This window comes from Psittacula echo (assembly GCF_963264785.1).
Source record: "Psittacula echo genome assembly, chromosome: Z".
Lineage (NCBI taxonomy): Eukaryota > Metazoa > Chordata > Aves > Psittaciformes > Psittacidae > Psittacula > Psittacula echo.
This window is the reverse complement of record NC_137742.1, coordinates 23,941,733-23,966,281: the sequence shown is the minus strand read 5'-3', so window position 1 is coordinate 23,966,281 and position 24,549 is coordinate 23,941,733. Positions and strand designations below refer to the sequence as shown.

Sequence of the window (24,549 nt, the reverse complement as noted above, 5' to 3'; positions counted from 1 at the left end):
TTATTTTTTATATTATTCAAATAAAACAATGTAATCACTGAATTTATACTCTATTTACTTCTATAAAAGCTAGCTGCAGAGAAACTCTCATTTTTAATATCCCTGATGGGATAAATACAGTATTATTCTTGGGATGCCTCTTTGACAGATCACATTGTACAAAGGATTTAAAAGCTCTGTGTAGCTGGCTGACTAGCTCACTGGATCTTCTACTGCTGATCCCTCATCAAACCTCTTTTGGCCTTTATTGTTCCTCTTTAAGTTCTCACTTCCCACCACTGTTATTGAGGGGCTCCATTTCCTGTCACTACGTATAAGTCATATATTTTATTTTCTTTTTTCTTTTTTCTTTTTTCTTATAAATTGTTACCACACACACTCCTTTATTTTCAGACTAAGGAAATCTACAGGTATTTAATCTATGATTTATAGCACAGCCTTTGGAGATATATTGCATTTTAAATTAAACTGGAAAGTTAATGATGTGTAAAACCTGGGTTTTCCACATGTATTTTTTTCTTTTTCCAAACTATCAAACTATGTAATCATTGCTATGATGATCACGCTGCATGATACACTTTTTTTCTTAAACCAGTTTCTAAACCACAAGCAATTGAAAGTAGTGAAGATGTGGAGGCTTTCTGCCTTCTTCTTTTGATTTTAAAGTTTTTTGTTTGATTCTTTTTGTTATAAAAAAGAGGTTGATACTTAAGCGAGACAGTAGTTAAAAGAATGTCTTCATCTGACATTTCCAATCCTCTGAACTGATACAGTGCATTGTGTTCCATCAGTGTGCCATCAATGTGAGCATAAGTGTCTCAGAAGCATAAATGCCTCAGAAAAAACCCACTATTTTTAATAATAGGCTTCAGACTGCAAATATTAATATAACAGGTTATTGTAGAAGTCTGGTAAAATCCACTCTTAAGAAAAAATTAGCATTTAAAATAGCATCTACATTTAAGAATATTATCCGCCATGGGCATAATGCTCTGAAAATGTGATCATGGTTATTATGATTGTACAGATTTCAAGTGATAATTTTAAAGGTAAAAAGTCTTTGGAAGTGCAGATGGAAAATATTCACACAAGAAGGACCTATTCATTTATGAAAGGGTTTCTAGAACTGAGTAGTGGAATTAAATCTAAATACCAGAAAAAGCTAAGTTGAATACTCTGCTCAACTTGTTCTTTATCAAAAGTAAACAGTCAGTGCTTTGTATGTTCCTGTTTGGTGTGTTATTCCCATGAATATGCCATTAACATTTCATTGATTTTATTCTAACAGATGTGTGCAACTGTGGACAGAAAAGCATAGTGAAAATCGTTAATTAAAAGTAGACCTAGTTTACACATGATTTCTTTCTAGCACATCTTTTAGCTCTTTTTATTTGAAGTGCCTGGTAAAAAGGGAGTAGAGCAGGTTTTCCAACATGGAGTTCAGTGACCCAGAAACAAATAAATTCTAAACAAATTTAAAATCTGAAAGAAAATGGCTTGCCATTTTCTCTTGCTCATGTTCTTTACTGAATTGTAATAGGAACACATGACAAGAGAAACAGTCAAAGTCTCAAATCAAATTGCCAAAAAATTATAAGTCTTCGGAGTCTAATGTGTCTGTCTTTTAAAGGAATTTGGAAAATCTTTGTGTTATTTCAGCTTTGGAATCATGTAGTGATGTCTTGTTAACATTTAGGAAAAATGCCTTCAACCTTTTAGCTTTAATGTTAATCTGTGTTCATTGTCTTTTCTCCCATATTACCTCATCCCATCCCTTTGCATGTTTATTTTAAACTGTTTATTGCTTTTGATCATAGATCACATTCTAATCCTGCAAAGAATGTTGCACATTTACATGCCTGAAGCCTTTCTCACTTACGGATTTGAAGTTGAATACATGGAGAGGTGTTTGAACAATTAAGGCATCAGAACTAGAGTACTAAAGGGACTGCAAGTTTATGCCTTTCTGTGTGCGTGTTTACTGACAAGAAGACAGTTTGACCTTAAAAGGAGTTCTTTGGTAGTTGTTTTGATACTATTTTAAGTACTAGACCTAATTAAACTGTTTAGTCACTTATGGACAGAACTGTTTCAGCAAAAGCCTTGTGGCTGTTGGTCAGATTTCGTGTATTGTTCAGCACATTGTCAGACAAGAATTCAGAGAGATGCCTTAGCTCTTTGAGTTTAAGTAAACCCTACAGATTAGCAAGTAGACATTGATTCTTCTGTGTTGCATATGCATTGTTCTTCTTACTATATTTTCCACCATTTATGACACCGGGGCAGTTTTAGAGAATTTAAGTGAAGAAATAGATACTTTGGATAAAGAATTGAGAGGCAATGTCTCAAGCTACCTTAAAATACTTCATTTTTAGCATACGTGTTCAGATTCAGGAGAATGTTAAATTTATGACTTACAGTGAGTCAAATTATAATGGTGGAAATTTCACCGTATAATACTGCTGCATAGCTTTTCCCTAAAGGCAGGACATGCTTCCAGGTTTCTTACTGGTTTCAGTGCAGTGGAAGACCTTGAGGTTACTAGGAACAAGGTAGTTTCCATTCATTTGTGTAGTTCCTGTATATGCTACATCTTCTGTGGTGATGCAGTGTGAATTCTCTTCTGCTGATTGTCACGTGTGTCTCAGTCCTTTGCTCTGGCTGTATGCCAGTTCATAACATTTTTCAGTCCTTTTGTTAGGTGAGTGTAAGGAGAACTTTTTTCATTGACTCCGTATCTCCTTAACCTTTGACCATCTGCCTAATTACAGTTGGCTGTTGGCTGTCTCTGGGTAAATTCAGGAAAGAATTCCACTCTTGACTTTGAATTTCTCTGTTTTATGACTTTAAATAATACCTGGAATATGCCTGACAGTAACTTACGGATTTCGTGGTTCAAAATAATGCTTTGCTTTAGGGCTGGTCTCTACATTTTTAGGACAGAGGCTAAAACCTCAGGCATTTTAATAGCAGTTAATACTTTATACATATGGTTGATATTGATGTGGTGCGTTTTATGATCTGCAAAGCTGTTGGCTGCTAGCATGGGTTTCAGAGATAGTGTTTTACAATTTTTTTTGATTTTTTTTTTATTTGATGTTTGTCCACCATCGTTGGTGCCAGTAAATATTTTGAGTAGGAGAACAGGGGAACAGACTCTCCTTTCCTTTGCGTACATGGCTTCGCTGAAAACAGCAAGACCATTCTTTTTATTTCACACCAGAGTTTAACACATCGGGTAATGCATTTTAACTGATGACAGGTAGCTCTTTTCTTTGTCATGGTCTTATGTGTGCAATTAAGTTCTCCAGTTAGTTTGCCAATGAAAATAGCTTTACACTCAAATGCCAGTTTTTATTCACATTTTGTTAGCGCATTTTGGAGGACAGAGAGAGTTCAAGCTATGAACTTACTTCTTGTAAACAGACAGAATGAAAATATATTCTCAGAATAAGGAGACCTCCTGCTGCCTCCCAGAGCTCCCTTGTGTTAGTAGTCTCTAGGAAGTTTTGATGAGTTATGGGGAGTGGCCATAAAGTTAAGTACTGTTGATGGAAGTGTGCTGGAATGGCTTGACTGCAGAAATACAGGACACAGTCATCATACCTTCACTGCTTCCTAGTTTCCCACATACCAGTTTAGAGACAAAATAGTTTAACTGAATTAGTAATGACCAAAACAAAACATCATTTCAAATCCAGGGGGGTAAACAAATTGCTATACACAGTGGTTCTAAAATAGCCTGAATTACAATTGACCTTTGTAGTCAGGTGATACAAACTTTAATGTTAGAGAATTAAACTGTCACTTTTTTCATTAAACAGTGATATTATTTACTCCAAATTAATAAAGAGAGGTATTAAATTTGATGTATGTGGAACCAGGTTCTGGAAGCTATTTTATCAGAAGGAAAGGCAGAGAAGCAACTCATGTATCATTGCACTGCAAGTACCAGTTCCCTTTTGTTCCCTCCTGTTGATACTATGATGGTGCATTCAGTTGAATTATACACAGTAGTTAGTAACTCACTGAAATGTGATCTTTTTTTCCCCAGCTTCATACGTTGTACCATGGCTAAGCAGCTTTATACTTTGTTAGCAGAGCACAAATAATTCAATCAGATGTTTTTACATTATGTTGCTCACAAACTGGTGTTCAAAGTATGTGTAGGCAAAGAGAAGAATTGAAGGTACTGGTATTATACTCTGTCTTTTATATCAAACTTTACATTATTTTTTTATTTCATAAGGTCTTGCTGGTCAAGTGTGAAACCTGTCATCACTATTGTGCTGGCCTTTTGTGTTTAGAAAGATTAAACTTTAGAGCTTTTCTTGTGTAAGGACTTACTGGATTGTGCTCTAATTAAGAACATTTGAAACACCTTTGGCTTTATACTTAAATTTTCTTCTCTCTTTTTTTTAAGATTAGAATGTGTGTAGCCACAGGAAATCCCAGAAGTTTTCCCCTTTCTGAATCCTAAAGTAGATTTACATCCTTTTTGTATCTTTTTCTAACAAGTTCCCATAGACCCCTTTATTCTTTCCTAGGACTGTCTTGTCACCAACCCCCTTTTCTCTCTTTCCTTAGCTCTCTCTTTCGTTTTCTCTTTCACAAGAGACATAGACAACATAAATGTGCCTGGATCTCACAAAAGCTATTTAAAAAGTGAAAAGGGGAAGAAGCTAGTGATCAAAGCAGAAGTGCATTAGATGATAGTAGAAGCAATAATGAGATTCCAGATACTAGAATGTGGATTGAATAAGCAGGGTGTAGCTTGCATGAATTTGAAAGGGAAGATGCTACTTAGAGGTGATTTACCTTCTGGGGCTTCTGTGGTTTCCATACTGTTCACATAAGCACCCAATGTTTAGGAAAGAATGCTGGTAACATAATACAAAGGTACAACTTAAGGTTTGGATTCTATTCCACATTCTTTCCACATGTTTTGATTCATAACATGCTGCACCACTTAGTGAGCATTTGGTAGCGTAGCACTAAAATGATAACTTTTGGGTGGTTATTTGAACTAAACAGTGAACCTTCTGAAGTTCACCCAAAATTACAGTTTTCTAGTTTTAACTGTGCTGCAACAGTATTTCAGCTGTGAGGCTGAAAGTACTCTAGGTTGATGCTTTTCAGGTCTGAATTGTAAGTTACAATTCAAGTTAATTATGTATATGCTTTATTTTATCAAAAAAAGTGGTTCAGCATATTACAGATTAAGCAGGCTGAGGTAAGATAAAATCCTAATAAACATTTTAAAATTTTATGAATGAATATTGAAATTCCCAAATTGTCATAGTTTAATATTTCCCATTTAATTTTTTTAATATTATAGGCCAAATTGCTAACATTCGTTGGAGGCTTTCAATAGTGAAAAAATATTGAAACTATTAAGAACAGCACAGCAATATGATCTTTGCTCATATTGCTGAATTTTCATTGTGCTGAATTGTTACTATTTATGATGGTTATGATACAGGATGCTTAGATGTTACATAATTTGAAATGCCTGTATGTAACTCTGCATGACACAACAGAAGGAGGCTCCATCATTGATAACACTTAGGCAAAAGGAAGATAATTAGATTTGCTGGATTTTTTCTCTAGATGGGTTCAGCTTTGTTTAATTTACTGCAAATACAAGCATCCAAATTCCAAACTGAAGTCATGGAGCCCTCAGATACACTGTTACAGGTTGTCATCTATCTTGTCTTGTTCTTGTGAAAGGCCTCAGCTTCAGTTTATGTTTCCTGGATTCTTAAAACGTTTTCCCATGTTTGCTTTGCAAATCAGCAGTTACTAAATCCACACATTTGGAGAATGCTTTGAGGTCACTGATTACATTTCAGATTATGCTTCTTTATCTTAGTTTCAGTAAATTACTCACACAAATTTAGTGTTGGCAAAAGATGTATTAGCGTCATCCTGTGTCCGCCACTGAAGAAAAGAAAAGGCTCCTCTAAAGGGTCATGTTATGTTGGGGTGTGTGTCTGTGTTAGTGTGTGTAAAAAAGCATTGTACTTTCTACTAGTGAATTTGTGCCTGTCCTTTCCAGGGCAGTTCCTTGTACATTTTTAAGGCTGGATTATTAAAATCAGTTGCTTAGAGATATTACAGATAGGATGCTGGTAGTAAGGAAATAGCTCAAATAAATAACTATGAAACTAACGTAGTAACAGGATTAGGGTTGAGCTGGAGAACAGAAAGCTTTATGCATCTTAGTCAGAATTTCACTGTTAACTTTCCAAAATCAATTGAAAATAAAGAAGATAGCCATTCTGGTATCTGGTATAATTCTGGTTTTGTTTAATGAAATAACAGCACATATGGATTTTCAATTTCCATTTCTAGGTATATTGTTTGTTTTCAAATTACTGTTAATGTTATTTTTCATTTCATGTACAGGGTGGTGGAGAATGTACTTCAAATTCTACTTTTTCTTTTAAATGCAAAACAGCAGAAGGCAAACATCTTCTTAAATAGGTTTTGGCTGTATTTAAAAGAAATTGCCAAAATACTTTATAATTTCTCAGGTTTTATGTAAATTATTTTTACAGATTGATACATTGTATTATTTTAATTAATAAATCCTCTGTGTTTGACTTAGTTTTCCATAAGGAAATACCATGTTGATTTGGGGATGTTGTATGTCTGTGTCAAACAGAACTCCTTTCTGATTTAAGCAAAGGTTTTTGTTCAAATATTAATAGTATTGTACAGCCCATAGTAATTTTACATTACTTTGGGTTTGTCTTCAGGGATTTACTGAGGCAAACTCCTGCTGAAATTAAGGTCTGAATAAGACTATGTCAGTAATAATACCTAGTTTGGATACAGTGCTTTTCTTTCTATCTTCCAAAGCAACTTAGGAAGAATGAAAATGTTTTCTCTCATTTTGTGAAGTAAGGATGTGAGCTGGCATGCTTAGAATTATTCTGCAAACAGGTGAATGACTAAAATAGTTTTGGAGTGCTGTATCCATTAATTCACATAGTTCAGCTGATTATTTGGATGATATTAGTTCAGTGAATTCAGAGGAGTCCATTGCCATAAAGAAGCCTTAGTATACAGAAAGAATCTTACCAGAAGTAAATTGTTAAATACTCTCATTTGTGGATACATTAGCCTGGCGACGAAATACACATTTTAATTATTACATTCACCTATATGTTAATATATAGACTGTATACCTGTGGAGGCCTATCAGAAGTGAAATTGAACATCTAAACTCTGGAGCACAAAGCAGAATTCTGGATTCAAATTGCCCTGAAATACAGGTGTTTTCAAATTAGAGAGTGTTATCCAGATCTGATTTGTTTTTTTGTGGTGTTGTTTTTTTTTTTTTATTTTTTATTTTTTTTTTTTTTTATTTTTTTTTGTTCTTTCTATATTGGAATGGTTGAAGTCTTTGTTTCTTAATGCAATTGAATTTTTGGCTTTTCAGCCAAATTGAACTAAATTACAGTACAGCTGTTAATTTAAATGTTTGAATTAAATCCAATGCAAAATAAACACCAGGTCATAAGTAGAATCATCACAGTCTAGCACTTTTATTAAAAATCATTTTAATAATAATTTGACAATGTAAACCACACATGAAACGTGAGCAAGTAAATTATGTTGTTTCTGCTCAATAAAATGAGGATGTAAATAACTGTAAAAGTATATAAGGCAGGATTATGATAGAAGCACCTTATGCTGTGTCTGTAAGGAACCAATTTTAGGCTTTCACTTTTGAAATCCATGCTGTATTGATGTTTGGATGCATGGTTGATTTAGATGTGAATTTTATTTAATGCTGAATTTTGGCACCTTAATGACAGGGAAATTTGTAATCTAGTCAGATTTTTCAAAAATCTTTGTGGTGTATCTTCTATTCTTTCCCTGTTCTATTTGATTTTTTTTAAACCGCGTATTTATTTGTTTATATCTTAATCTGAAAATTTTATCAGATGAATGGCAAAAGCAAGTGTTTATACAAAGATTTAAGTAAGTAAATATTTATACCATTTGCATTTCTTCAACAAAAAATTTGAATCTGAAAACTAAGATAGTTCTATGTTGGCTGCAGGTATGCTTTTACATGTGTCAGTATTTCTCCTAAAATGAGGCTCATCAATTTATTTAAGTTTTCATAGAGCAACCCACCAAATAAGACACAATAGGTTAGGCCTAATTTTCAAAAATTGGATGGAAGCTCCAGCAATCATCTGTACTCATTCCTCATCATTTCAGACCATCCTAATATGGTATTTTGTTAATGGATTTCTAAAAAGATACCTTGTTTCTACCAATCCTGAAACAAAATACACTGTATTAATCCTGAAAGAATGGCACCAACTGATTTTAAACTTGCAAAAGAATTTTTCATTACTCAAGAAGAAAAGCTTGTACTTTTGAACTCTTGCTGCAGCTGCTAGTGAATAATATATAAATAAATGAATTTATATATGCAGTACAATGTGAGAAACATGAATCTGAACTGAAACTGAACGTTTGTTTCTTTTGATGCATATAGAAAAGATAGCCTGGGGCCAGATACTCATTCATTTCCTCTGAGAAACAATGAATTTTCAGGGGGGGCACCTATTAACTTTAATTTACGCACGCTGTCTTTTCCTTTTTGCTCTTTGTACGAAGGTTCAGCCATAGCATCTGTACAAGGACTATTTGTAGTATGTAATTTCAAGATGAGGTTAAATAAAATTAAATAGTAATGACTATCATAAAATCATTTTAAAGATTCTACTATCTTTCAAATTTTAAAAAATACCAAAAAATAGGAAATATCTATAAGCAGATTGTGAACTCTTTCATGGATCTCAAAATAATACTACAAAGATTATCAGATTATCATGTAAGTCATCTACTGTAAAAGCAAAACACTTCTGATTCCTTTCTGCATACATATGTAATCCAAGGGCAACTGAAGCAACTTTGAAGATTTTGAGTATTCAGCCAACTTTGGGTCATGCCCACGTTATGAATTTCAACCTTTAGATAGTTTTAACAATGAATCTCCAATATCAACGAAACTAACTTAATTTAAATGAGTAAATGCTCAAAAAAAAAAAAAGAGAAAACATGGTAGGAAAAAAAAGTATTTGAAAACCTGTGTTTGTTTAACACTGACAATATAGGCTAAATCAGTTATGAAATACCATCCGCAAATCTTAAAAAGCCTAAAGGAATTAATTTAGTGTATAGCTCAGTACTAGACACATGTGCGCTGTTTTAGCAAGTGTTACAGAAGAGGAGTGCAAGTAGTCTGAGCGCAGAAACTTTGGTTTTAACTAAAGAAAACAAAAATAGTTTTTTCTGTTTCATATTTCAGAATTAGTGGTATCCTTTTACTATGTAATTTTGAGTCAGATAACGACAGTAATGGAGATCCTAGAGCACATCTGAAAACTGCTTTTACAGCCATGCTAAAATATACTAATCCCAGTATTAGCACTGATCAAGAAAAAAGCAACTATAAAACATCATTTGAATGGCAGGTGTGAAAAACACATTCTTCTAGTCTACAGTTTGATGCTTCCAGATATTTTTTGGCAGAATATTCTTAGGTAAAATATGGTGGCTTTGGAATTGCTTCAGAAAATTTCCCAACCCAATCCCAATATAGATTTATCTCTTCGGTCCATTTCTTAATAGTCTCTATTCAAAACAAATTTGTGTATATGTTTGTGTATGAGGAGTGAAAGCAATTTGAGGCTTCCATTCTGATCAACTTGCTTCTACCTTCTTTCCTAGGAAGTGTGTAGAGAGCTCTGGTGCCTCAGCAAAAGTAATCGCTGTGTTACCAACAGCATTCCAGCAGCTGAAGGTACTCTTTGCCAAACAGGGAGCATTGAAAAGGGGGTGAGTACAATTAATTTATTTTTTGAAAAAGCAATTTATTGTCCAAGGAAGAAGGAACTAGTAAATTAAAGTACTTACATGCTAATATAAGATGTAAACAAATTATTATTTCAGAATACATTTGAATTGTAATGGAATTGTCAATTATAAATCGCGAGTTATGTCACAATTATTTATATATGTAATTTAATAAAAGATTTATCCTCACTATAAAATTCTATAGCATGGACCAAAAAAACCCCAACCTGTTAGATACTCTGTATTGGTTTTTGTGCATTTTTTGTAAAAACTCTTTAGTTTAATCTTCATTAAATTTATAGCACTCTTCCATAAAGGACTCTTACAGCTCTAGGTCTGGCATAGACTTTGGATATGTGTGACACGGGTCTAGAGCCTGAACTCTGCGTTGTTAGGAGATAAAACCTTTATTCCTTCAGCTGAATCATACAAGCATATAGAAAAAAAATCTTGCCTTAATTAAAAGGTTTTCTAAAAGCTCATATTTCAAAGTGACCTTTCTGTTTTGACTTTGAATTATTCTTTTGGTATTCAGTTACACTTACATAACTGTTTAGCTTTAAAGGACTTCAATGTAGAGTTTAATAAACTCTTCTACGTAACAGAAAAGTACAGAAAGTCTAATTCTACTGTGTCTGTCTGAACATGTGAATTTTTATTTTAAAATAATGTCTGTGTATCAGTAGTTTCAGAGAAAGTTCTGAAACTTATTTTTAGTAGTAAAAAAAATTTCTCAATTACAAGGCAAAATCTATATGGATTTTAAAGAGGGGAGAAAAATATTTTAATTATTGATTTATAGGACATATACTGGGGGAAAAAATGAATTCCATAAGCCTTTTTTTTCAAGATAATATATTTTATGCAAGTTTGTACAAAGTGAAGAATGCTGATTATATAATTTCCAGTACTGTCTGAGAGTTGCTGCATCTATCCATAAGATCTAGTACTCCTCCAAACTATGTGTCAGTAGTCGTTTTTAGGAACAAATCCATTCTTGTTCTGACTTTCACCATGCTAGCACAACGAGTTTCAACTAAGATTACACTGCATTTTGATTGCAATCTGATGTTTAAACAAAAAGAATGAAAGCTTTTGGGCAGCTGTCACAGTTTATTAATGCCAGTTGATGGCTTCATTCAGGCCATATGACCTAGTATCGTTTTTGATGGCTTTTCCATGCTGATTTTGGAAATATTGGTAAACCATATTAAATAAATTCGTTGAAGAAGTAATTTTAAAAACCAGACTGCTTAGAGTTAGCCAGTGAAAACAGAGACACCTTTACATTCCACCAAAAATGTTACCTTTTATAAGAATAATAGAAAAAAGTGGAAGTCCTACTCTTAAATCAAGTCTAGGTTTATTTTGGAATCATCACTCCTTGTCAATGACAAGGAGCAATTTACCTCAGTTTATATTTTTAAACTGTGATACAACAGTGAACAAGTTGAGATGCTTTAAGATACTGTTGCCTTGTCCACTTGCCTGAGGCTTTAATCAATTTGCTGTCTATAAAACATCTTTTTCCAGTCATCAGTATCGTGGTCCTTCCAAGAGGGAAATGAGAGAATCCGTATTTTTTTACAGTGGTAAACTGTTCATGTCTGTTAGCAGAGAATTGTATCTGTAACCTGCAGCTTCAAAGATTCCCTTAAATTAATAATTCCTGATAGCAGAAAACCCATAAAACACAAGGTTTTTCCAAATACTTAGTTCACTTTGCCACGTGCTAAGGAGGAAATAACAGGGTACAGTTATTATTATTTTTATTATTATTACATTTATATTGCAGTCATGGCTAAAAGCCACAACCAAATTAGGCCCAACTTTGCTGGGCTCTATCCAAATATATAATAAATGATGTGCCCTTCTGTAAAGACCTAGCAAGATCTCAAAGTACTTTATCATATTTGAAGGGTCAATTTCTGCTTTTAGTTACACTAATGTAAATACCATGTAACTGTCAACTCAAAACAAGTATGAGGCAATGTGCACTAATATCTTATTGGCAGAGGTGGGAGGGATTTCTACAATTAAAATGGCCTAACACACCATTATAAAACCTTATTTCAGTTGCTTATATAAACCTGCCAAACATTTAACTGTCTGGGTTGAAATTTTCCACAGTAGATGTCTGCCTACTTCTGAAGGTTTTTAGAATGTTTTCCATGAAAGTTACTCAGCTGTTTTCTGCGTACAGGGAGAGAGAATAGAGTGGTTTCTTGCTGATGATGGAACTTGTACATCTGTTCTGTTTCGAAGCTTTAATATGTTCATGCTTTGGTAAAGGGTTTTATGTATCGGCTGGGTTCAGAAAGGTACACTTTTTCCTGATTTGTAATAATAATAATTCTAAATATACATGAAGTTTCTCTCTGGTATACACAGTGATGTGTTTGTGAAGGTAAAGTAACTGATAGATTTTAAAAATGTACTCTGATGAGGAAATGGTGCATGTAAAACAGTAACACAAAAATGATCAGAATGTTTATTTACTCAATACTCATTACCTCATTATAACAGATGAGGTTGCTATAGTTTGTGGAGAAAGCATATTTCCGTAGTCCCATTAGAAATAATGAAGATTTTGGTAATTTTGAATTACTCTGTCAGAGATTCTATCCATCACTGGTTTCTGGTGAAAGTTAATTTTCACTAGAAAATAAGGAAAAGACATCAAAGTGAGCAGTAAGTCCTCAGATTTAACTTTGGTAGAGTAGGAAACACACCATTTAAGTGGTTTTTACAGAGAAATATGGAAGACAATGTTTTCATGACCAAGAAAATTGCAGAGTATAGTGATTTTACACAGTTTTGGAGAAATAAAGCAGGTAGAATGCACCTGCCAATTATTTAGAGTCCTAATAGTGTGCAGTTAGGATGGTTTGCATGTTGTTTGACATATGTGATATTTTGTGATTTAACTCTAAGTGTCTTTCATAACTAATTTTGACATGTTTATGTAATAAACATAAATAAAGAAATAAAATGTATTTTAAATGGAATTATAAATTTTTTACAAAAATTTTTACATACATTTGGACAGAGCCTTGGGTGACATGGTTTAGTGTGAGGTGTCCCTGCCTATGGCAGAGGGGTTGGAACTAGATGATCTTAAGGTCCTTTCCAACCCTGTTCTATGATTCTGTGATTTTTACTCTTAGAAACGTTTAAATTTTTAGCTTCTGAATTCTGTGTAGCTCACATAAATACTTCATTCTTCCTCATAATGGCACTATTAAAGGCATTGTAAAACACTGCTGAATGGATTTATCTATAGTAGCTAAAAGTGTGGGTTCGCTAGAGGGCTGCATTGTGTGTTATGCAGACATGCAGTGATAGTCTGGATTTAAGACAAGCTCTATATGAAAGGTATATTCTTCTGATGGATGCCTACTCATTGACATAAACCTCTGATCTGCAAATTTAGATTGAACCCTTCTTTCCTCAGTACAAATCCATGAAACTCTGTGTCTTTGGGTTTTTTGTCTGAAGAAGGTTGTGGTGGGTTGACCCTATCCAGCAGCTAAGTCCACCCAGTCACTTGCCTACTGCCCCCAGGGATGGCGGAGAGAATAAGGAGGGAAAAAGTGGGAAGAATGAATGGACTGAGATAGACACTAAGTGAAAGAAGAAGCAAACAGGAGATTAAAGGCAGTTGCTCACTACCTCCCACCAGCAGTCTGTTACCCAGCTAGTCTGAGCAGCAGCTACTTTGAAAGCATCCCAATGGCCTGTTTTACTGCTGAGTTTGATTTTTATGGGGTATGATATCCCTGTGGTCATTTGGGATCAGCTGCCCCTGCTGTGTTCCCTCCTAACCTCTTGCCTACTCCTAGTCTACTCACTTGAGGGGCAGGTTGAGAAACCAGGAGAGCCTTGATGGCATGCAAGCGTTGTTGAGCAGTAGCTGAGACATCAGTACATCATCCACACTGGTCACAAACCAAAAACACAGAACCATACTGGCTGCTATGAGGAAGACTCTGCCCTGGCCATACGTGGTAGAAAAGGCAATGTATGATGAACTTGAGATTTAAAATATGATGCCTTATCTTTTCTACAGACACGCGGATGGTTATTTTTATTTTTGTTTCTCTAACTGATAGCAGGGAGAGGTTTAGAAACAGAAATGTGCTGGATTGTAACAGGTGTGTTTTAAAACAGGTACAGCACATACAGAGAAAAAAGAGGTCATGAAGGATAAAAAGTGTTTTGGGAGAAGAAACGAAAATTAATGTGGCTGGAAAAATAATGCTACAGTTTTCATTTATTAATGTGGAAATAACAAGGAAATATTGTAACAAGGAAGTACTATATTAAATGGTAATGTGTTCATATCTATGCAGAAATGTTGTATCTAGGTGTGTCTGCTTATGATAAGCTACAGATTTTAACAGTAATCTGTCATTTTAATGTACATGAAGAGCTAAACACTAACATGTTTGACAGTCTAGAAGTACCTTTTATTAAAAATGAAATTTCTGATGAAAAAAGGATTTTTATTTATATAACACTCTGTACAATCCTTGTTCACATCAGATTTTAGTTTTGTTGTTTGTTTTTTTTTTTTCCCTTGTCTAATGACAGTAAGTTAAATTCTGTTTCCGTTTTCCTTCAAAAAAATCTAGAGTAAATCAGGTCATTGTGGATGGCTGTATTTACTTGTTTGCATATGTCCCACATTGCTGGGACTGAGGTTTTAGGTGAGCCTTAGGAATTAGAAGAGAAAACGTTGCTTTGCTTGTTGTTACACTTGTATAGGTGTAATGTATAAAGTCAACACTGAGTCTTCCAGTAGTTCTTATGGGTGGACAGGGATATGTGTCTGTCTATATCTTCTGTTCAAGTCTCAGTGCTTTTTGTCAAATTCACGTGACTGATTTTGGATGCAGAAGTTGTCTGGGTTTCTTTTTGGAAAGGGTCAATATTGTGTCTGTTTGCGAAATTCAAGGGAGTTGAACAGCAGATGCCCACCTTTTGGAAGTGAGATGTGCAGATTCAGGTCGCAGTAAACCTGTAATTTACTCTGTCACCTACGCCTATAGTGGTGGGAAAGGGTTATCTAACTGAGCTACTCCAGATTCTCAGTGATGCACCAGAATTTGTCTCAAACTACAGGCTCCAGGATTGTTTCTGAATGGTTTAAAGAAGGCTTCTGACTAAGGGATTTATAAACTTATTTTAATAATGAGCCATTTGTGTGAATTGTGTGATTTTTTGTACATCCAGTGTAAGTGACAATATTGCAAAGTTTAAGTTTTTGCATGAGTGGGGTACGCATGTTCATTCTGTCACTGAACAAGTGGCCACTCACTGTTATATAATAATTTTCTGTACTATGTCTAATACTTTGGCACTACTTTTGTTATGTCTGTAGGGCTAGTGTAAATGAAGTACTGAAACAAATTCTTCTTCCATTGTAACCTCATCCAGGTTTTTTTCTTAAATGTAACTGAATGCTTTCTTAAAATACTGTCGGGGGGGAAATTTTCATTTTGCATAATGGAGCCTCTGCATGAATCCTAAGCAGAGGGTGTTTTACAAAACTAATCTTGGCGATGAATCTTAGTGTTTAAAGGAATGTAAGCAACTTGGTAAGCAACTTGCAGTTCCTTTAATAAGAAACACTAAGGAGGATGTATGAAGAAAAAAAAAATTATTTTAAGCTTGCTTCAACTTCTGGTGTGTGATAGGAACCTATAATTCAGGACTTGGTGAAGACAATTAACAAATCACACACACCCTCACCAATGTCTAAACATGGCTAGAAAAAGTAAAATATTAGTCATGTTATCTATACAGAGAATGCTAATGCCTATAATTGGTCATTGCCTGACCGTTATATTTTTCTGTCCTGATAACTGTCAAACTGGAACTTAATTCTGTGTTTTTTTTGAAATCTTTCAGTGGTGTTATCAGGGAGAGTGCGTACCTTTTGGCACTTGGCCCCAGAGCATAGATGGGGGTTGGGGTCCATGGTCAATATGGGGAGAGTGCAGCAGGACCTGCGGGGGAGGAGTCTCCTCATCTATAAGACACTGTGACAGTCCAGCGTAAGTAGCTAAAGTAAGCCAGAGCCAACAAAAAGACACATTTGGAAATTATTCAAAACTGTGGTTTCACATGTTATCTGTAAAAATGTTTTTCTAGTTTGCCAGCATTTGTCTTCAAAATTGCAGACAGAAATAGTTAAACAGGAGAAGTTCCCTAGACATACTTTAAACGTTTTTAATCTATCTTCTCTACTGTAAAGATAGCTGGATTTTTATTTAGCAATAACCAGAATGGTTTTCTTTCTGCATCTTGCTGTTCATGAAGAATATATTTAAATTATGTCTTCGATAGATTTCTTTCTTAAAACATATTATCTGGAATGCTTGCCTAGGATATAAAATTACTATTGCCATTACTTATTAAAATCACAACACAGTATTTCCAAGCTTTTGCATACAACTGCTTACGTATAAACCGTACTTAGTACTATTAAGTTGCATATAATACATTTATATGCTATCATGTCTAGCACTTAGTTGTGACTTCCCACTGACTCTTAAAACAATTCATCAGCTTCACTCCCTGCCCCTAACTCCCAGTCGGTCCATCTACTCTCTCTCAAGAGGGGCCAGCTTCTCTACTACAGTTTGATCCATTGTATGTATCTGTACTTATCCTGTCATCTCTCTGCTTTCCAGTGTCCTGACCACTGTTCCGTACTCTGTCAGGTAACTGCTCCTCTCTGTCACTACTGCTTCTCAGATGAGGAGTGCTTGCTTGTTTCCATTGCAGTTCTTTGCTAAATGAATCACTGCTTTTTTCTGTTGCTGCTTTTTCTGTTCTGCTTACCTCATCACAGCTATAGGTCTTTGCAGAAGGATAGTTTTATTACTTTGTTCTTATAATGTCCCATAATCACTATTTCCATCACCATCATTACTTTTTAAGACCACTTTTTCTTGAAGACGTTAAGCTTTTGTGCTTTAATAGAAATGCATTCTGTGGCATGTATTACTCCTTCTATGTCATCTGCTCTCTGTACACCTAACTTCTTTGTTGCTTGTACCCATGTTTTGCAAGCCAGGCTGCACATCAGCTTTCCAGTGCTCTCTGCAAGACACCAAGGTGCTGTAATGTCATATTATAGAGTCATAGAGTAGTTAGGGTTGGAAAGGACCTTAAGGTCATCTAGTTCCAACCCCCCTGCCATGGGCAGGGACACCTCGTATTCTGTTCGCCTCCTGTCATTAGCAATAACTATCAAATCTGGCAAATAGCACTACTTACTGAATGAATTTGAAGGCAAAAATTATCCATATGCATTGATAACGTGTCAGACTATGTTACTGAGAGAATAATATATTAATTATTTTTCAAAGCAGCATGTAAAAATGCTAGTGGAATATTTGTTCTGAGCATGAGTAATTTCCTAAGATTTTTTTAACTACTCCTGTTGCCATGTATATAGGTTGGTATGTTGAAAGGTGATTAAATTTTAAATGTTTAACAGTACATCAAGCAAATGCATTTGTGATGGGTGAGGAGGATGTCTGTATTAGGAAAAAAATTCCTTTTGGTTTGAGGATAATGTTGCTTGGTTAAATAGCTGTAATGTGAAAAGCAGTATTGATTTTCTTTCTAGTTGATTGTAAATTCTTCTGTTTCTTTATTATAAAACAGACACAAAGTTTTGTCATTTCTGCTTTCAAGTTATGAGCCGAAGAGCTGATGTTTGATTAATCTTACATTTAAGTCAATGTAAATAGATTATTTGACCTGTGTCAAATCTGTCTTTGAAAGATAGATGAAGTTTTTGAACAGTTCGGGAATTTAAGAGCCAATATGTTATTTACCCTAATAGAAACCTGCTTACCCTAGAGTTTCTTCAGCCTTAATACTGCTTAATTCAAATCAGAATCAGATTTTTGAACTAGAAAATGCAGTCTTTTCTGGCTTCAGTATTTAGCAGACACTGTCTCTTCATTTTGCAGTATTTTCAGGTGTAATATGAGAAGATTAAAAAAAAAAAAAAGCTTCTTATATGGCTTTTTAACATATTTTTCATTTTAGTTTTACAAAGCAATCAAATAAGTTAAAAACAATGCCTTTTTTTTATGTTCAAAATACAGTTAAACTATATATGCAAACTAGATTAATCATCATTATATAAGTGATGCTTTTCAGATACCCACTACTGTTTTTTATCTGCTCCAATTCAAGTCAATTCTACAATTCTTATTAAATAAAATATTTCAAAATCTCACTTTAAAACTTCCATGTACTTTTTTTTTATTTAATATGTATCTCTTAGACTTGTGATTAGACTAATAATGCATATACTAACATGTAAACATGTTTTTCAGGCCTTCAGGTGGAGGCAAATATTGTCTTGGGGAAAGGAAGCGGTATCGCTCTTGTAATACTGATGTAAGTAAATTTTATTCCACTGTAAAAGTATAATTAACTTGTTTGCTTTATGTTTTAGCAGTAACGGATGCTTGCTTTCACTTCAGAAAAGCCTTGAATTCTACATTTTACTGGCAGCGAGTCCTGTAGGGCACTCTTATATTGCAGGCACCCTATGAGTTCTGCTAAATGTTAGGATCCTTGGCTCAATGTGATGCCCAGCTGGAGCATTCACATTAAAGACTGGAGCAAGTTCAACATGAGCATCAATGTTAAAAGTCAACAAGGAGCGTTCCATGTCAGAGCAAAGGTCTCTCTAGCCCAGTGTCTTGTCCCCCAGCAGTGGCCAGTAACTCTGGGTTGGAAAGGACCTTAAGATCATACAGTTCCAAGCCCCCCTGCCATGGGCAGGGACACCTCACACTAAACCATGTCACCCAAGGCTCTGTCCAGACTGGCCTTGAACACCGCCAGGGATGGAGCATTCACAGCTTCCCTGGGCAACCCATTCCAGTGCCTCACCAGCCTCTCAGTAAAGAACTACTTCCTTATATCCAATCTAAACTTCCCCTGTTTAAGTTTTAACTCGTTACCACTTGTCCTATCACTAAAGTCCCTAGTGAATAGCCCATTCCCAGCATCCTTATAGGCCCGCTTCAGATACTGGAAGGCTGCTATGAGGTCTCCATGCAGCCTTCTCTTCTCCAGGCTGAACAGCCCCAACTTTCTCAGCCTGTCTTCATACGGGAGGTGCTCCAGTCCCCTGATCATCCTCGTGGCCCTCCTCTGGACTTGTTCCAACAGTTCCATGTCCTTTTTATGTTGAGGACACCGGAACTGCACACAATACTCCAAGTGAGGTCTCATGAGAGCAGAGTAGAGAGGCAGGATCACCTCCCTCAACCTGCTGGTCACACTCCTTTTGATGCAGCCCAGGATACGGTTGGCTTCCTGGGCTGTGAGAGCACACTACCGACTCATGTTCATTTGCTCATTGACCAACACCCCCAAGTCCTTCTCCACAGGCCTGCTCTGGATATCTTCTCTAAGAAGAGAAGTTGCCCAGAGAAGCTGTGGATGCCCCATCCCTGGCAATATTCAAGGCCAGATTGGATGGGCTTTGAGCAACCTGGTCTAGTGATAGGTGTCCTGACCATGACAGGGGACTTGGATTACTTGAATCCACTTTTAAACCCTCTTACTCTTTTTAGACCTTTATAACTTGCAATGCCAATGTGCTACACAATCACCTTACACAATCTGTGAAAATGTATTTCTTTGTGTTTTAAGCTATTTGACAAAATGGCAGGTTTAAAACACACCTATTTGCTGATTTAAAACACAAATCTGCTTTTTGTATTAGTAGAATAATCATGCAGTTTTATTTTAGAGCTGAACTAATAAAGTAATGAACAACCCATAGAGAGGATGGGGCAGAGGCTAAAGGTATAAAATCAAATTGTAAAACTAAATTATAAATTCAACTGAGTTAAAAATTGAGCTAGAAATAGAGTACCTGCAAATAAGGAATTTCAGTAGTCAGTTTCTAAGTTAGTAGCACTACAAGTATAAACAGACTTTCATATTATTTCAGCCTCAAATTTGTCTTCATTTTCTTCTTGAATCAAGAAAGTTCCCTTCAGTGGGAGAGTCTGTACCTGAAGGTGTTGTTTAACCTGTTTATCTTTTGACATTTTTCAGGAAAAATCTTAGTAGCTAATCTGCTGATTCTTTGAAAAAAAGCCCGGCTTTTATGATTGTTACTAATTATCATAAGTATCAGTTCTGCAAACTGCTCTATGGAGGTTATTATTAAGCTGTATTACAAATTTCCAAATCAAAAATTACTTTCCTGTTGCTAATTGCAGCTCCTCTGTTCACACAGCCAAGAAGTGTGCTAGGCCTTTTGGCTAGAGTGTTAGGTCTATAGCCACAGTAAAAGAGATTGAAGCTGAACTGCTTGTGCAGTAGGAGCTGTAAAACTTTTGTAGTCATAAAGCCTTCCAAATTGCAGTGCACCATTCTGAAACTCTGACCATCTTACCTTTTTTCTGTAAAAGTGTAACTTTACACTTAGCTGTCCTTCTGCAATTTTCATTTAGTGGGTCCAGCTTATCAGATTTTCTCCTGTAATTAATTTACCTTCCTCTTTATTTTCACTCAGATGGTCTTTTTGCAATTGGAAGACTTCATAAGGAAGATTTTTTTTCATAGTTCCAATTCACAAATGAGAATGTTGAGTAACAATTAAGTGTGTTGCCTTTCTGGGCTGCGAGCGCACACTGAAGCCGCCTCATGTTCATTTTCTCATTGAACAACACCCCCAAGTCCTTCTCTGCAGGGCTGCTCTGAATCTCTTCTCTGCCCAACCTGCAGCTGTGCCTGGAATTGCTCCGACCCAGGTGTAGGACCTTGCCCTTGGCATGGTTAAACTTCATAAGGTTGGCATCAGCCCACCTCACAAGCGTGTCAAGGTCCCTCTGGATGGCATCCCTTCCCTCCGGCGTATCAACTGAACCACACAGCTTGGTGTCATGAGCAAACTTGCTGAGGGCACACTCAATCCCACTGTCCATGTCACCAACAAAGATGTTGAACAAGACCGGTCCCAACACCGATCCCTGAGGGACACCACTCGTTACCGGTCTCCAGCCAGACATTGAGCCATTGACCACAACTCTTTGCGTGTGGCCATCCAGCCAGTTCTTTATCCACTGAGTGGTCCACCCATCAAATTGATGTCTCTCCGATTTAGAGACAAGGATGTCATGCGGGACAGTGTCGAAGGCTTTGCACAAGTCCAGGTAGATGACATCAGCTGCTCTACCCCTGTCCATCAGTTCCGTAGCCCCATCACAGAAGGGCACCAAATTGGTCAGGCAGGATTTCCCCTTAGTGAAGCCATGCTGGCTGTCACCAACCACCTTGTTGCTTTTCATGTGCCTTAGCATGCCTTCCAGGAGAATCTGCTCCAAGATTTTGCCAGGCACAGAGGTGAGACTGACTGGTCTGTAATTCCCCGGGTCATCCATTTTCCCCTTCTTGAAAATGGGGGTTATATTTCCCTTTTTCCAGTCATTGGGATCTTCACCTGACTGCCGTGATCTTTCAAATAAGATGGCTAGTGGCTTAGAAACTTCATTCGCCAGCTCCTTCAGGACCTGCAAATGGATTTCATCAGGTCCCATGGAGTTGCACACATTCAGGTTCTTAAGATGGTCTTGAACCAGATCCTCTCCTACAGTGGGCCTAGGGTCTTCATTCTCACAGTCTCGCAGTCCCTGCGTCTGCCTTCCAAGACTTGGGTGGTGTGGTCAGAGCATTTGCCAGTGAAGACTGAGGCAAAGAAGTCATTAAAAACCTCAGCCTTCTCCAAATCCAAGGTAGCCAGTTCTCCTGAGAGCTTCCGGAGAGGGCCCACATTGTCCCTAGTCTGTCTTTTATTTGCTAAGTACCTTTAGAATCCCTTCCTCTTATCTTTCACATCCCTAGCCAAGTTTAATTATAACTGGGCGTTAGCTTTCCTAAGCTGATCCCTAGCTTTCTGGACAACATCCCTGTATTCTTCCCAGGCCGCCTGTCCCTGCTTCCACCTTCTATAAGCCTCTTTTTTCCTTTGAATTTTCCTCAGCAGCTCCTTATCCATCCAAGGAGGTCTCCTGGCCCTCCTGCTGCTCTTCCTTGTAGTTGGGATGCAACACTCCTGAGCTTGTAGCAGGTGATCTTTGAATATGAACCCACAGCCTTAGGCCCCCCTGCCCTCTAGGGCTATATCCCATGGAACCTTACTAAGCAGGTTCCTGAAGAGGCCAAGGTCTGCTCTCTATTCTTTACTGAATGAATACCTGTTTGTTTCCCTTTCTTTTCAGTCAGGATGTTGTGTGCTACTAAGTTAAGTGCCTTAAAAAAAATCTAAACATGTTCTATTATTGTTTTAATTTAGCCAGGGATTATAAAAGGTTTTAGTTGATAAAAACTAATTCAAAATGCTGATTTGTATGGTTTGTATTTACCTTTCCTTTAAAACTGTATCAGTCAAGTCTCTGCCACCTTTTCTGTGTCTGTGGGATTGATATCAGACAAGCTGTAACTAAAATATTTTGTCTGTTTTAAATAGTGACCTGTTTCAGTTTGTACACACAGTCAAAGATATGTTAAAAAATTCACATTAGCACACTGGAGCCTTCCTCCACTAACTCTTTGAGGGCTTTTGTGAGATAATTGTCCAGGGGTTCTTATTAAAAATTTTAATCTTCAATAAATGTTATTTAGCATCTGCCACAGTAACTAGTATTCAAGAAAGTTTATGTAATCCTGCTGCCACAAAAATACACAATTTCTAAATGCTTTTTTAATTACTAACAATTGTAGCTACCTTGTGATATCATTGAAACATTGCTAGAATTTGTTTTGTTTTTATAGTATTTTATTTCTTATTATCAGGCACTTTTCAGACCATTTTATTCATAGTTGGTTTTGCTTCCTTTATTCTTTCTGTCTTTGATTATAACTGAGAGGAAGCTTACAGGGTCACAGAAGGAGCATCTAGAAGATATCTGAGGAGGCCGTTCAGGCTATTCCCTGGCTTGAAAGCAAAATCAGCTGTCATTTAAACCATTAAACCATTCTTATCTGGTGGTAAGGCAGCTGACCTGTTTCGAAATGCCTTCTGTCCTGGAGATACCATTAGGATTCTTCAATATCCTTACAGTCAGGACAGTTTTCATAAAATACAGCATATTTTTTCCCGTCCTTTAAGACCCTTACTCTTTTCCCAGTAAGAAGGCAGCTGATGTAATTCCTCTGTGGGAGCCTTTCCTGTGTTTGCAGATTAGAATCATGTCTCTTTTTGGTCTTCTTTACACTAGATAGATGGTGCCCAAACCTCTGCATAGGATTCTAGCTAAATCCTTTCAATGATAAAGAATACTAAGGTAACTTAGTATCGTAAGTGTAAATTAGTTTTTCATCTTAGTGATGGGGTTCTGTTTATTCATTTCAGTATTGTGTTCATTTTCCTTACAGGAGTGACAATATTTATTTAGTCTGTGTTGATGTGTAATGCCCAAATCCCTTTCTTAAAAGGTGTTCTTTATGAAGTCATTCCTCAAGCTGTGCTTGCACAGTTGATTGTTCCTACTGAAGTGTAGTAATTTGCATCCATTGCTTTATTTTAAACCACTGCTCTAATTTATCAAATCTTTTAAAATTATAAAACTCTATTCCAAAATTTTCATTCCCTGCCTACATTCATATTTCAGTCAATAATTTAAACAAGATACTAGAAGGGTAACTTTGTATTTTGTTGTCTAGATCTTAAAAAGAATTCTTGAGCAGTTGCAGACTCAGGCGAGGCAATTTGGAAATGCCATTCTTACAGTTTGACTGTGAATAATTTTTTTATTGTATTTTTGGGGTATGGTTTTCCAGTGCGTAAGCATTTGGTACTTACAGAAGTTTAAATTTACAGCCTTAATGGTGTTGATGATTGTAGTCTATTTCATTTATAATCATATTTAGGTTTCTATGTAACTAAGAATTGCTGAGATTAGTAGATTTGTTTCAAGATTTATCACAGTCCTTAGTGCCTGACATTTTTAATGGAATGGTATGTTTGATTAATGTAAGCGTTAAGAGCATGCAATTCTGTCATTGTTTTTATGAAAAGTGTGTTGTTTGTACCTCTTTTCTGTTGAAGTTTATCTTGCAATGTCAACGTCCATTGCCCATCTGTAATTTTCAATGTAGCACTTGCTAAAGCTCCTACTATTATTGACTTCATTTTTCTTTCAGAGATGAGAAAGTTGCCCTTTCTTTTGACCATGTTAATTATTTTAATTCTTTGGAAACAGCACACACACTCTTAGTAGGTTTGTTTCTCATCAAATATTTCTAAAGCTATATATGACTTCTTAATTCAAAAGGCATCTGCTAATGGAAACATTGAGATCAGCAACAAAGAACATTATCTAATGAATTCTGGAAACAAAAGGATGGTAGAAAGAAACGCACTCATCAGAAACTTATTTTCTACCACCAACCACAATACTTCTAGTGAAAGTATGTCTTTTTCCAACCAAAGTACTTTTAATAAAAAACCAAACCAAGAAAAACAGCTAATAGACTTGCAAGGCACATAATTCCTCAGTTAAAATAACTCATGTTCTGATTTAAAGTAAGTATAGGATGTGAAACGTGATTTGGTATACATTTAAAACTGTAAAAGCTCTCATTTTTTTATATACATTAAGAAACTCA

The 24,549-nt window shown here is 36.0% G+C and overlaps 1 protein-coding gene across 1 annotated transcript in view; it reads left to right on the top strand.

Annotated features, from left to right (window-relative positions):
* Positions 1-24,549, top strand: part of ADAMTS6 (ADAM metallopeptidase with thrombospondin type 1 motif 6) — a gene marked incomplete at its 3' end in the record, with an annotated part of 146,988 nt that overhangs the window by 75,868 nt on the left and 46,571 nt on the right. The window contains exons 11-13 of the mRNA XM_080637567.1: positions 9,760-9,867; positions 15,799-15,944; positions 18,249-18,312. Coding sequence (XP_080493693.1) covers positions 9,760-9,867; positions 15,799-15,944; positions 18,249-18,312 — 318 coding nt within the window. The remainder of the gene's footprint in view (positions 1-9,759; positions 9,868-15,798; positions 15,945-18,248; positions 18,313-24,549) is intronic.